The sequence below is a fragment of the Hyla sarda genome, chromosome 13, assembly GCF_029499605.1.
Source record: "Hyla sarda isolate aHylSar1 chromosome 13, aHylSar1.hap1, whole genome shotgun sequence".
Lineage (NCBI taxonomy): Eukaryota > Metazoa > Chordata > Amphibia > Anura > Hylidae > Hyla > Hyla sarda.
Window position 1 is genome coordinate 871097 of NC_079201.1, and position 14748 is coordinate 885844.

The 14748-nt window shown below is 45.7% G+C and overlaps 1 protein-coding gene across 2 annotated transcripts in view; it reads left to right on the forward strand.

The window, feature by feature from the left end:
* Positions 1–14748, forward strand: part of LOC130297380 (myosin-3) — a 151237-nt gene that overhangs the window by 47298 nt on the left and 89191 nt on the right. For both annotated transcript variants that reach the window (XM_056549794.1, XM_056549793.1), the window contains exons 2-4: positions 7368–7408; positions 13500–13711; positions 14333–14476. In XM_056549794.1, the coding sequence (XP_056405769.1) occupies positions 13508–13711; positions 14333–14476 (348 nt within the window). In that variant the 5' untranslated portion in view covers positions 7368–7408; positions 13500–13507. The remainder of the gene's footprint in view (positions 1–7367; positions 7409–13499; positions 13712–14332; positions 14477–14748) is intronic.

Here is a 14748-nt window from a genome sequence, read left to right on the forward strand (position 1 = left end):
TTCTGGCCGCACGAGAAATGCCTGCTAATCTTCATGAACTTATTCACCTAGCCACTCGCATTGACATGCGTTTTTCCGAAAGGCGTCAGGAGCTCCGCCAAGATATGGACTCTGTTCGCACGAGGCGTTTCTTCTCCTCGGCTCCTCTCTCCTCTGGTCCCCTGCAATCTGTTCCTGTGCCTCCCGCCGTGGAGGCTATGCAGGTCGACCGGTCTCGTCTGACACCTCAAGAGAGGACACGACGCCGCATGGAGAACCTCTGCCTGTACTGTGCTAGTACCGAACACTTCCTGAGGGATTGTCCTATCCGTCCTCCCCGCCTGGAAAGACGTACGCTGACTCCGCACAAAGGTGAGACAATCCTTGATGTCTACTCTGCTTCTCCACGTCTTACTGTGCCTGTGCGGATGTCTGCCTCTGCCTTCTCCTTCTCTACTGTGGCCTTCTTGGACTCTGGATCTGCAGGAAATTTTATTTTGGCCTCTCTCGTCAACAGGTTCAACATCCCAGTGACCAGTCTCGCCAGACCCCTTTACATCAATTGTGTAAACAATGAAAGATTGGACTGTACCATACGTTTCCGCACGGAGCCCCTTCTAATGAGCATCGGATCTCATCACGAGAGGATTGAACTTTTGGTCCTCCCCAATTGCACCTCGGAAATTCTCCTTGGACTTCCCTGGCTTCAACTTCATTCCCCAACCCTGGATTGGTCCACTGGGGAGATCAAGAGTTGGGGGCCCTCTTGTTCCAAGGACTGTCTAAAACCGGTTCCCAGTAACCCTTGCCGTGACTCTGTGGTTCCTCCAGTAACCGGTCTCCCTAAGGCCTATATGGACTTCGCGGATGTTTTCTGCAAAAAACAAGCGGAGACTCTACCTCCTCACAGGCCTTATGATTGTCCTATCGACCTCCTCCCGGGCACTACTCCACCCCGGGGCAGAATTTATCCTCTCTCTGCCCCAGAGACTCTTGCCATGTCTGAATACGTCCAGGAAAATTTAAAAAAGGGCTTTATCCGTAAATCCTCCTCTCCTGCCGGAGCCGGATTTTTCTTTGTGTCCAAAAAAGATGGCTCCCTACGTCCTTGCATTGACTACCGCGGTCTTAATAAAATCACGGTTAAGAACCGCTACCCCCTACCCCTCATCTCTGAACTCTTTGATCGCCTCCAAGGTGCCCACATCTTTACTAAATTGGACTTAAGAGGCGCCTATAACCTCATCCGCATCAGAGAGGGGGATGAGTGGAAAACAGCATTTAACACCAGAGATGGACACTTTGAGTATCTGGTCATGCCCTTTGGCCTGTGCAACGCCCCTGCTGTCTTCCAAGACTTTGTTAATGAAATTTTTCGTGATCTGTTATACTCCTGTGTTGTTGTATATCTGGATGATATCCTAATTTTTTCGGCCAATCTAGAAGAACACCGCCAGCATGTCCGTATGGTTCTTCAGAGACTTCGTGACAATCAACTCTATGCTAAAATTGAGAAATGTCTGTTTGAATGCCAATCTCTTCCTTTTCTAGGATATTTGGTCTCTGGCCAGGGACTACAAATGGATCCAGACAAACTCTCTGCCGTCTTAGATTGGCCACGCCCCTCCGGACTCCGTGCTATCCAACGCTTTTTGGGGTTCGCCAATTATTACAGGCAATTTATTCCACATTTTTCTACCCTTGTGGCTCCTATCGTGGCTTTAACCAAAAAAAATGCCGATCCCAAGTCCTGGCCTCCTCAAGCGGAAGACGCCTTTAAACGACTCAAGTCTGCCTTTTCTTCGGCTCCCGTGCTCTCCAGACCTGACCCTTCCAAACCCTTCCTACTGGAGGTTGATGCCTCCTCAGTGGGAGCTGGAGCTGTTCTTCTACAGAAAAATTCTTCCGGGCATGCCGTCACTTGTGGTTTTTTTTCTAGGACCTTCTCTCCGGCGGAGAGGAACTACTCCATCGGGGATCGAGAGCTTCTAGCCATTAAATTAGCACTTGAGGAATGGAGGCATCTGCTGGAGGGATCAAGATTTCCAGTTATTATTTACACCGACCACAAGAACCTCTCCTACCTCCAGTCTGCCCAACGGCTGAATCCTCGCCAGGCCCGGTGGTCTCTGTTCTTTGCCCGGTTTAATTTTGAGATTCACTTTCGTCCTGCCGATAAGAACATTAGGGCCGATGCTCTCTCTCGTTCCTCGGATGCCTCAGAAGTTGAACTCTCTCCGCAACACATCATTCCACCTGACTGCCTGATCTCCACTTCTCCTGCCTTCATCAGGCAAACTCCTCCAGGAAAGACCTTTGTTTCTCCACGCCAACGCCTCGGAATCCTCAAATGGGGTCACTCCTCCCATCTCGCAGGTCATGTGGGCATCAAGAAATCTCTGCAACTCATCTCCCGCTTCTATTGGTGGCCGACTCTGGAGACGGATGTTGTGGACTTTGTGCGAGCCTGCACTATCTGTGCCCGGGATAAGACTCCTCGCCAGAAGCCCGCTGGTTTTCTTCATCCCCTGCCTGTCCCCGAACAGCCTTGGTCTCTGATTGGTATGGATTTTATTACTGATTTACCCCCTTCCCGTGGCAACACTGTTATTTGGGTGGTCGTTGATCGATTCTCCAAAATGGCACATTTCATCCCTCTTCCTGGTCTTCCTTCAGCGCCTCAGTTGGCTAAACAATTTTTTGTACACATTTTTCGTCTTCACGGGTTGCCTACGCAGATCGTCTCGGATAGAGGTGTCCAATTCGTGTCTAAATTCTGGAGGGCTCTCTGTAAACAACTCAAGATTAAATTAAATTTTTCTTCTGCATATCATCCCCAGTCCAATGGACAAGTAGAAAGAATTAACCAGGTCTTGGGTGATTATTTGCGACATTTTGTTTCCTCCCGCCAGGATGACTGGGCAGATCTCCTTCCATGGGCCGAATTCTCGTATAACTTCAGAGTCTCTGAATCTTCCTCCAAATCCCCATTTTTCGTGGTGTACGGCCGTCACCCTCTTCCCCCCCTCCCTACCCCCTTGCCCTCTGGTCTACCCGCTGTGGATGAAATTTCTCGTGACCTTTCCATCATATGGAGAGAGACCCAAAATTCTCTCTTACAGGCTTCATCACGCATGAAGAAGTTCGCAGATAAGAAAAGAAGAGCTCCTCCCGTTTTTTCCCCTGGAAACAAGGTATGGCTCTCCGCTAAATATGTCCGCTTCCGTGTCCCTAGCTACAAGTTGGGACCACGCTATCTTGGTCCTTTTAAAGTTTTGTGTCAAATTAATCCTGTCTCTTACAAACTTCTTCTTCCTCCTTCTCTTCGTATCCCTAATGCCTTTCACGTCTCTCTTCTTAAACCACTCATCCTCAACCGTTTTTCTCCCAAATCTGTTCCTCCCACTCCTGTTTCCGGCTCCTCGGACATCTTCTCTGTCAAAGAGATCTTAGCCTCTAAAAAGGTCAGAGGGAAAACTTTTTTTTTAGTGGACTGGGAGGGTTGTGGTCCTGAAGAGAGATCCTGGGAACCTGAGGACAACATCCTAGACAAAAGTCTGCTCCTCAGGTTCTCAGGCTCTAAGAAGAGGGGGAGACCCAAGGGGGGGGGTACTGTTACGCCGAGCGCTCCGGGTCCCCGCTCCTCCCCGGAGCGCTCGCTACACTCTCCCCGCTGCAGCGCTCCGGTCAGATCCACTGACCCGGGGCGCTGCGATTCCGCTTCCAGCCGGGATGCGATTCGCGATGCGGGTAGCGCCCGCTCGCGATGCGCACCCCGGCTCCCGTACCTGACTCGCTCTCCCTCGGTCCTGTCCCGGCGCGCGCGGCCCCGCTCCCTAGGGCGCGCGCGCGCCGGGTCTTTGCGATTTAAAGGGCCACTGCGCCGCTGATTGGCGCAGTGATTCCAATTAGTGTCTTCACCTGTGCACTTCCCTATATCACCTCACTTCCCCTGCACTTCCTTGCCGGATCTTGTTGCCATTGTGCCAGTGAAAGCGTTTCCTGTGTGTTCCTAGCCTGTGTTCCAGACCTCCTGCCGTTGCCCCTGACTACGATCCTTGCTGCCTGCCCCGACCTTCTGCTACGTCCGACCTTGCTTCTGTCTACTCCCTTGTACCGCGCCTATCTTCAGCAGCCTGAGAGGTGAGCCGTTGCTAGTGGATACGACCTGGTCACTACCGCCGCAGCAAGACCATCCCGCTTTGCGGCGGGCTCTGGTGAAAACCAGTAGTGACTTAGAACCGGTCCACTAGCACGGTCCACGCCAATCCCTCTCTGGCACAGAGGATCCACTACCTGCCAGCCGGCATCGTGACAGACAGTAGTGCAGCCTGTGATCACTATTAGTGTTTCTCCTCCTATAGACAGTAGTGCAGCCTGTGATCACTATTAGGTGTTTCTCCTCCTATAGACAGTAGTGCAGCCTGTGATCACTATTAGTGTTTCTCCTCCTATAGACAGTAGTGCAGCCTGTGATCACTATTAGTGTTTCTCCTCCTATGGACAGTAGTGCAGTCTGTGATCACTATTAGTGTTTCTCCTCCTATAGACAGTAGTGCAGTCTGTGATCACTATTAGTGTTTCTCCTCCTATAGACAGTAGTGCAGCCTGTGATCACTATTAGTGTTTCTCCTCCTATAGACAGTAGTGCAGCCTGTGATCACTATTAGTGTTTCTCCTCCTATAGACAGTAGTGCAGCCTGTGATCACTATTAGTGTTTCTCCTCCTATAGACAGTAGTGCAGCCTGTGATCACTATTAGTGTTTCTCCTCCTATAGACAGTAGTGCAGCCTGTGATCACTATTAGTGTTTCTCCTCCTATAGACAGTAGTGCAGCCTGTGATCACTATTAGTGTTTCTCCTCCTATAGACAGTAGTGCAACCTGCGATCACTATTAGTGTTTCTCCTCCTATAGACAGTAGTACAGCCTGTGATCACTATTAGTGTTTCTCCTCCTATATACAGTAGTGCAGCCTGTGATCACTATTAGTGTTTCTCCTCCTATATACAGTAGTGCAGCCTGTGATCACTATTAGTGTTTCTCCTCATATAGACAGTAGTACAGCCTGTGATCACTATTAGTGTTTCTCCTCCTATAGACAGTAGTGCAGCCTGTGATCACTATTAGTGTTTCTCCTCCTATAGACAGTAGTGCAGCCTGTGATCACTATTAGTGTTTCTCCTCTTATAGACAGTAGTGCAGCCTGTGATCACTATTAGTGTTTCTCCTCCTATAGACAGTAGTGCAGCCTGTGATCACTATTAGTGTTTCTCCTCCTATAGACAGTAGTGCAGCCTGTGATCACTATTAGTGTTTCTCCTCTTATAGACAGTAGTGCAGCCTGTGATCACTATTAGTGTTTCTCCTCCTATAGACAGTAGTGCAGCCTGTGATCACTATTAGTGTTTCTCCTACTATAGACAGTAGTGCAGCCTGTGATCACTATTAGTGTTTCTCCTCCTATAGACAGTAGTGCAGCCTGTGATCACTATTAGTGTTTCTCCTCTTATAGACAGTAGTGCAGCCTGTGATCACTATTAGTGTTTCTCCTCTTATAGACAGTAGTGCAGCCTGTGATCACTATTAGTGTTTCTCCTCCTATAGACAGTAGTGCAGCCTCTTATCACTATTAGTGTTTCTGCTTCCTCTGGAGATGATCTTGTGTCCTGGGCCTGAACCCACGCAGAGATCTGGTTTAAAGGTTCCTCCAGCTTTATGGCCTTTAACCCATCGCATGGTGCAGAGAGGTCTACACTTCAGAGGAGGCTGAGTCTTGAGTATTTCATGCACAGGACACAAGTGATGCTGCACATAAAGCAGGGGTCTCAAAATGGCAGCCCTCCAGATGTTGCAAAACAGGGATCTCAAACAGCCATTTGCTTCAGCTAATGGCAGTCGGGAATGCTGGGAGTTGAAGTTTTGCAACTTCTGGAGGGCCACCAGTTTGAGACCCCTGACATAAAGGATCGTGGTGTATACCTTCACAAGCATCTAGTGACCTGTTCTCCTTTATACCCCTGTACTGATCCAGCACTGAGCAGGCATGTCGTCCTGTGGTCACTGGGAGGCGCTCTGGAGTATTTTAAGGTGATAATCCTATTATTAAGCCCAGAGGTCGTGACTCCCGTTCACCTTTGCCAAATTCTTAAGTTGAAACAAAATAGAGAAAGCGACATCATATCTATATATAAAGTATAAAGCAAAAGAAAAAAGTCAGTATGGGGGGGGGGTGATTTCCAATTATAGAGGAAGGATAAACATTCGGGATTAGCCGAGGACTTTATAAAGCTGCGGGGTCCTTACCCACAGGTCTCCGGGGTCGTCTGCATCCAGTGAGTTATCATCCTCAGCCAGTGCATCAGCTCCTATTTTAGTGTAGTATTGTGTTTTATTATATTATTATGTTATATTACAGTACATTAAGTATTATTACTCTATATGATTATATTTTATTATATTACTGCGCAATGTATGATATTATTTTATATAATATTATCACACTATATTTTATATTACATCATAATAATCATATTACAGCACAATGTATGATTATAATACCTATTATATTATCACACAATATTTTATTATATTACAATATATTGGAATGCATTATATTACAGCACAATGTAGGATCACTTCCATATTATTATCACACTATATTTTATTATATTATATTACAACACAATGTATGATAATTTCTATAATATTGTCACACTATATTTTATTATATTACATTATATTACAGCACATTGTATGATATTACTTTGTATTATGTTATTACATGGTATTGTGTTATTATATCGTATTGCAGTACTTTACTCTATGTGGTAACGCTGCATTAAATTGCATTATTATATTACAGTACATGACAGCACAGTATATATGCTGTATTATATTGCATTATCTTACATTGTGTTACATTATGTTGTTAGATTGTATTATTGCATATTGTGCTATTGCCTTAGATTATTTTATATTTATTGTATTACATTGCATTAAGATATTTTATTATACAATTGCAGTCTTTATAAAGCTGGCCATACACATAAAATAACCGATGGCTATGTTTTCCATCTCCAACTCCCATACACATACATGCTCTGCTTAGCTGAGCATACATGTGTTCCCATTGGGGAGGGTGGAGGCCCTGCACATTACATGGTCGGCTGGTACTTCCAAAATTGTCAGGTTCAGATGACACTTATCTGGTGTGTATGGCAGATGAAGGTGAAACATTTTATTATTATTATTATTATTTATTTATTTTTATTTTTACATATCCTTTGTTCTTTTGTAACATTTTATTATAATTTTTGTACATATCCTTTGTTCTTTTGTAACATTTTATTATTATTTTTTTACATATCTTTTGTTTTATTCCTCAGATCTCCATTGCTCTTTTTCAGGTGTTGGCTGAACTGAATAGGTAGGAAATCTTCAGCATTAAAGTCAAATAATTTACTGTCTCTTGAAGGGAACCTGTCATTACTATAAACCCTCTAAGACAGAGGTGTCAAATTTAGGGCCACATCAGCCTTATGGCCGCCTTCATAGGGCCGCTCGTAATTGTATGAATGTAACTATTCCTCCACATATGAATGTTAAATAACCGGAGGCATCATATCACACACCTGAGGCACCATATCACACACCTGAGGCATCATATCACACACCTGAGGCACTATATCACACCTGAGGCTTTATATCACACACCTGAGGCTCTATATCACACACCTGAGGCACCATATCACACACCTGTGGCACCATATCACACACCTGAGGCACCCTATCACACACCTGTGGCACCATATCACACACCTGAGGCACCCTATCACACACCTGAGGCATCATATCACACACCTGAGGCTCTATATCACACACCTGAGGCTCTATATCACACACCTGAGGCACCATATCACACACCTGAGGCACCATATCACACACCTGAGGCATCATATCACACACCTGAGACACCATATCACACACCTGAGGCATCATATCACACACCTGAGGCACCATATCACACACCTGAGACATCATATCACACACCTGAGGAATCATATCACACACCTGAGGCATCATATCACACACCTGAGGCACCATATCGCACACCTGAGGCACCATATCACACACCTGAGGTACTATATCACACACCTGAGGCTTTATATCACACACCTGAGGCTCTATATCACACACCTGAGGCACCCTATCACACACCTGTGGCACCATATCACACACCTGAGGCACCCTATAACACACCTGAGGCACCATATCACACACCTGAGGCACCATATCACACACCTGAGGCACCATATCACACACCTGAGGCATCATATCACACACCTGAGGCATCATATCACACACCTGAGACACCATATCACACACCTGAGGCATCATATCACACACCTGAGGCACCATATCGCATACCTGAGGCACCATATCGCACACCTGAGGCATCATATCATACACCTGAGGAATCAAATCACACACCTGAGACATCATATCACACACCTGAGGCATCATATCACACACCTGAGGCATCATATCACACACCTGAGGCACCATATCGCACACCTGAGGCACCATATCTCACACCTGAGGCATCATATCACACACCTGAGGCACCATATCACACCTGAGGCATCATATCACACACCTGAGGCACCATATCACACACCTGAGGCATCATATCACACACCTGCGGCACCATATCACACACCTGAGGCACTATATCACACACCTGAGGCACTATATCACACACCTGAGGAATCATTTCACATACCTGGGGCATCATATCACACACCTGAGGCATCATATCACACACCTGAGGCATCATATCACACACCTTAGGCATCATATCACACACCTGAGGCATCATATCAAACACCTGAGGCATCATATCACACACCTGAGGCATCATATCACACACCTGAGGCATCATATCACACACCTGAGGCATCATATCACACACCTGAGGAATCATATCACACACCTGAGGCATCATATCACACACCTGAGGTATCATATCACACACCTGAGGCATCATATCACACACCTGAGGCACCATATCACACTCCTGAGGCATCATATCACACAACTGAGGAATCACTTCACACACCTGAAGCATCACATCACACACCTGAGGAATCACATCACACACCTGAGGCACCATATCACACACCTGAGGCATCATATCACACAACTGAGGCATCATATCACACATGAGGCATCATATCACACACCTGAGGCACCATATCACACACCTGAGGCATCATATCACTCAACTGAGGCACCATATCACACACCTGAGGCATCATATCACACAACTGAGGCATCATATCACACACCTGAGGCATCATATCACATCACACACCTTAGGCATCATATCACACAACTGAGGCATCATATCACACACCTGAGGCATCATATCACACACCTGAGGCATCATATCACACAACTGAGGCAACATATCACACACCTGAGGCATCATATCACACACCTGAGGCACCATATCACACACCTGAGGCATCATATCACACACCTGAGGCATCATATCACACACCTGAGGCACCATATCACACACCTGAGGCACCATATCACACTCCTGAGGAATCACTTCACACACCTGAAGCATCATATCACACACCTGAGGCATCATATCACACCTGAGGCATCATATCACACACCTAAGGCTCTATATCACACACCTGAGGCATCATATCACACAACTGAGGCATCATATCACACACCTGAGGCATCATATCACACACCTGAGGCATCATATCACACACCTGAGGCACCATATCACACACCTGAGGCACCATATCACACACCTGAGGCACCATATCACACACATGAGGCATCATATCACTCAACTGAGGCACCATATCACACACCTGAGGCATCATATCACACAACTGAGGCATCATATCACACACCTGAGGCATCATATCACATCACACACCTTAGGCATCATATCACACAACTGAGGCATCATATCACACACCTGAGGCATCATATCACACACCTGAGGCATCATATCACACAACTGAGGCAACATATCACACACCTGAGGCATCATATCACACACCTGAGGCACCATATCACACACCTGAGGCATCATATCACACACCTGAGGCATCATATCACACACCTGAGGCACCATATCACACACCTGAGGCACCATATCACACTCCTGAGGAATCACTTCACACACCTGAAGCATCATATCACACACCTGAGGCATCATATCACACCTGAGGCATCATATCACACACCTAAGGCTCTATATCACACACCTGAGGCATCATATCACACAACTGAGGCATCATATCACACACCTGAGGCATCATATCACACACCTGAGGCATCATATCACACACCTGAGGCACCATATCACACACCTGAGGCACCATATCACACACCCGAGGCATCATATCACACACCTGAGGCATCATATCACACACCTGAGGCATCATATCACACACCTGAGGCACCATATCACACACCTGAGGCACCATATCACACACCTGAGGCATCATATCACACACCTGAGGCATCATATCACACACCTGAGGCACCATATCACACACCTGAGGCATCATATCACACACCTGAGGCATCATATCACACACCTGAGGAATCATATCACACACCTGAGGCATCATATCACACACCTGAGGTATCATATCACACACCTGAGGCATCATATCACACACCTGAGGCACCATATCACACTCCTGAGGCATCATATCACACAACTGAGGAATCACTTCACACACCTGAAGCATCACATCACACACCTGAGGAATCACATCACACACCTGAGGCACCATATCACACACCTGAGGCATCATATCACACAACTGAGGCATCATATCACACACCTGAGGCATCATATCACACACCTGAGGCACCATATCACACACCTGAGGCATCATATTACACACCTGAGGCATCATATCACACACATGAGGCATCATATCACACACCTGAGGCACCATATCACACACATGAGGCATCATATCACTCAACTGAGGCACCATATCACACACCTGAGGCATCATATCACACAACTGAGGCATCATATCACACACCTGAGGCATCATATCACACACCTGAGGCATCATATCACACACCCGAGGCATCATATCACACAACTGAGGCATCATATCACACACCTGAGGCATCATATCACACACCTGAGGCATCTTATCACACACCTGAGACACCATATCACACACCTGAGGCATCATATCACACACCTGAGGCATCATATCACACACCTGAGGCACCATATCACACTCCTGAGGAATCACTTCACACACCTGAAGCATCATATCACACACCTGAGGCATCATATCACACCTGAGGCATCATATCACACACCTAAGGCATCATATCACACACCTGAGGCATCATATCACACACCTGAGGCATCATATCACACACCTGAGGCATCATATCACACACCTGAGGCACCATATCACATACCTGAGGCATCATATCACACACCTGAGTTCATATCACACACCTGAGACACCATATCACACACCTGAGGCATCATATCACACACCTGAGGCACCATATCACACACCTGAGGCATCATATCACACACCTGAGGCATCATATCACACACCTGAGGCATCATATCACACACATGAGGCATCATATCACACACCTGAGGCATCGTATCACACACCTGAGGGATCGTATCACACACCTGAGGCATCATATCACACAACTGAGGCATCATATCACACACCTGAGGCATCATATCACACACCTGAGGCATCATATCACACAACTTAGGCACCATATTACACACCTGTGGCATCATATCACACACCTGAGGCACCATATCACACACCTGAGGCATCATATCACATACCTGAGGCATCATATCACACACCTGAGGCACCATATCACACACCTGAGGCACTATATCACACACCTGAGGCATCATATCACACACCTGAGGCATCATATCACACACCTGAGGCATCATATCACACCTGAGGCATCATATCACACACCTGAGGCATCATATCACACACCTGAGGCTCTATATCACACACCTGAGGCACTATATTACCCCCACCCCATATTTATCTGAATTCTCCCCCCCTGTATTCCCCCCCATATGTATCTGACCTCTCACCCCCATCCCCCCCATATGTATCTGACCTCTCCCCTTAATCCCCCATATTTATCTGACCTCTCCCCTGAATCCTCCCCATATTTATCTAACCTCTCCCCTTAATCCCCCCATATTTATCTGACCTCTCCCCCCTGTATCCCCCCCATATTTATCTGACCTCTCCATTGAATCCCCCCCATATTTATCTGAATTCTCCCCCCCTGTATTCCCCCCTATATTTATCTGACCTCTCCCCCGTGCCCACCCATATTTATCTGACCTCTCCCCCTTGTATCCCCCCCATATTTATCTGACCTCTCCCCTGAATCCCCCCATATTTATCTGACCTCTCCCCCTGTATCCCCCCCATATTTATCTGACCTCTCCCCCTGTATCCCCCCCATATTTATCTGACCTCTCCCCCTGTATCCCCCCATATGTATCTGACCTCTCCCCCCTGTATCCCCCCATATTTATCTGACCTCTCCCCCTGTATCCCCCCCATATTTATCTGACCTCTCCCCCTGTATCCCCCCCATATTTATCTGACCTCTCCCCCCTGTATCCCCCCCATATTTATCTGACCTCTCCCCCCTGTATCCCTCCCCATATTTATCTGACCTCTCCCCCTTAATCCCCTCTATATTTATCTGACCTCTCCCCCTTGTACCCCCCTATATTTATCTGACCTCCCCCTGTACCCCCCTATATTTATCTGACCTCCCCCCTGTACCCCCCTATATTTATCTGACCTCCCCCTGTATCCCCTATATTTATCTGACCTCTCCCCCCTTTAACCCCCTATATTTATCTGACCTCTCCCCCTTGTACCCCCCTATATTTATCTGACCTCCCCCTGTACCCCCTATATTTATCTGACCTCCCCCCTGTACCCCCCTATATTTATCTGACCTCCCCCTGTACCCCCTATATTTATCTGACCTCTACCCACTTTACCCCCCTATATTTATCTGACCTCTACCCCCTTTACCCCCTATATTTATCTGACCTCTCCCCCCTTTACCCCCCTATATTTATCTTACCTCCCCCCTGTACCCCCCTATATTTATCTGACCTCTCCCCCTTGTACCCCCCTATATTTATCTGACCTCTCCCCCCTTTACCCCCCTATATTTATCTGACCCCCCCCCTGTACCCCCCTATATTTATCTGACCTCTCCCCCCTTTACACCCCTATATTTTTCTGACCTCTCCCCCCTTTACCCCCCTATATTTATCTGACCTCTCCCCCCCCCCTGTACCCCCATAGTTTATATCAAATCCCCAAACTGCAGTAAGGACTGACACATACAATGTCAGAACGGTAGAGGACAGGAGACGGTCTATAATAGTCATGGTTCTCTTTCTGCTCCTCCAGCTGCAGCCATGAGTAGTGACCAAGAGATGGCGGTGTATGGCGTGGCCGCGCCTTATCTCAGGAAGCCTGAAAAGGAAAGGATCGAGGCCCAGAATCAGCCCTTCGATGCTAAAACCTACTGCTTTGTTACCGACACCACCATCGAGTATACCAAAGGGAAGATCAAGAGCCAAGATGGGGCGAAAACAACAGTGGAAACGGAGGATGGGAAGGTAACAATAGAGTGGAGTACCAGCACTGACCACCGGGGGAGTCACTGCTGCAAGTGAAGAGTAGCATGGGATCTAAGGAAACTGTGGGCTAGGACGATCAGATGGAGAATGATTATTATTATCATTATTATTATTATTATTATTAGCTTTATTATTATTAATTGTGTTATCTTTGTTATTATTATTATCTTTGTTATTATTTTTATTATTATTATCTTTGTTATTATTATTATTATCTTTGTTATTATTATTATTATCTTTGTTATTATTATTATTATCTTTGTTGTTATTATTATTATCTTTGTTGTTATTATTATTATTATCTTTGTTGTTATTATTATTATCTTTGTTGTTATTATTATTATCTTTGTTATTATTTTTATTATTATTATCTTTGTTATTATTATTATTATTATCTTTGTTGTTATTATTATTATCTTTGTTATTATTTTTATTATTATTATCTTTGTTATTATTATTATCTTTGTTGTTATTATTATTATCATCTTTGTTATTATTTTTATTATTATTATCTTTGTTGTTATTATTATCTTTGTTGTTATGATTATTTTTATTATTAAGGTTTAGCACTTCATCCTTGATTTTTTCTTCACATTTCAGACTGTAACAGTGAAACCTGAGAACGTCTTTCCAATGAATCCTCCCAAGTTCGATAAAATTGAAGATATGGCGATGCTAACCCATTTGCACGAGCCTGCTGTCCTGTATAACCTCAAGGACCGCTACAAGGCCTGGATGATCTATGTAAGCTATTGTGTATTCTATTACCTAAAATATAGTGATCAGATTTGCACCCAGATCACCAGGACATAGAGATCAGTAATATCACTATATAAATCACTGGTGAGAGGTCACTAGAGTATAGAGATCAGTAATATCACTGTATACATCACTGGTGAGAGGTCACTAGAGTATAGAGATCAGTAATATCACTATATACATTACTGGTGAGAGGTCACTAGAGTATAGAGATCAGTAATATCACTATAAACATCACTGGTGAGAGGTCACTAGAG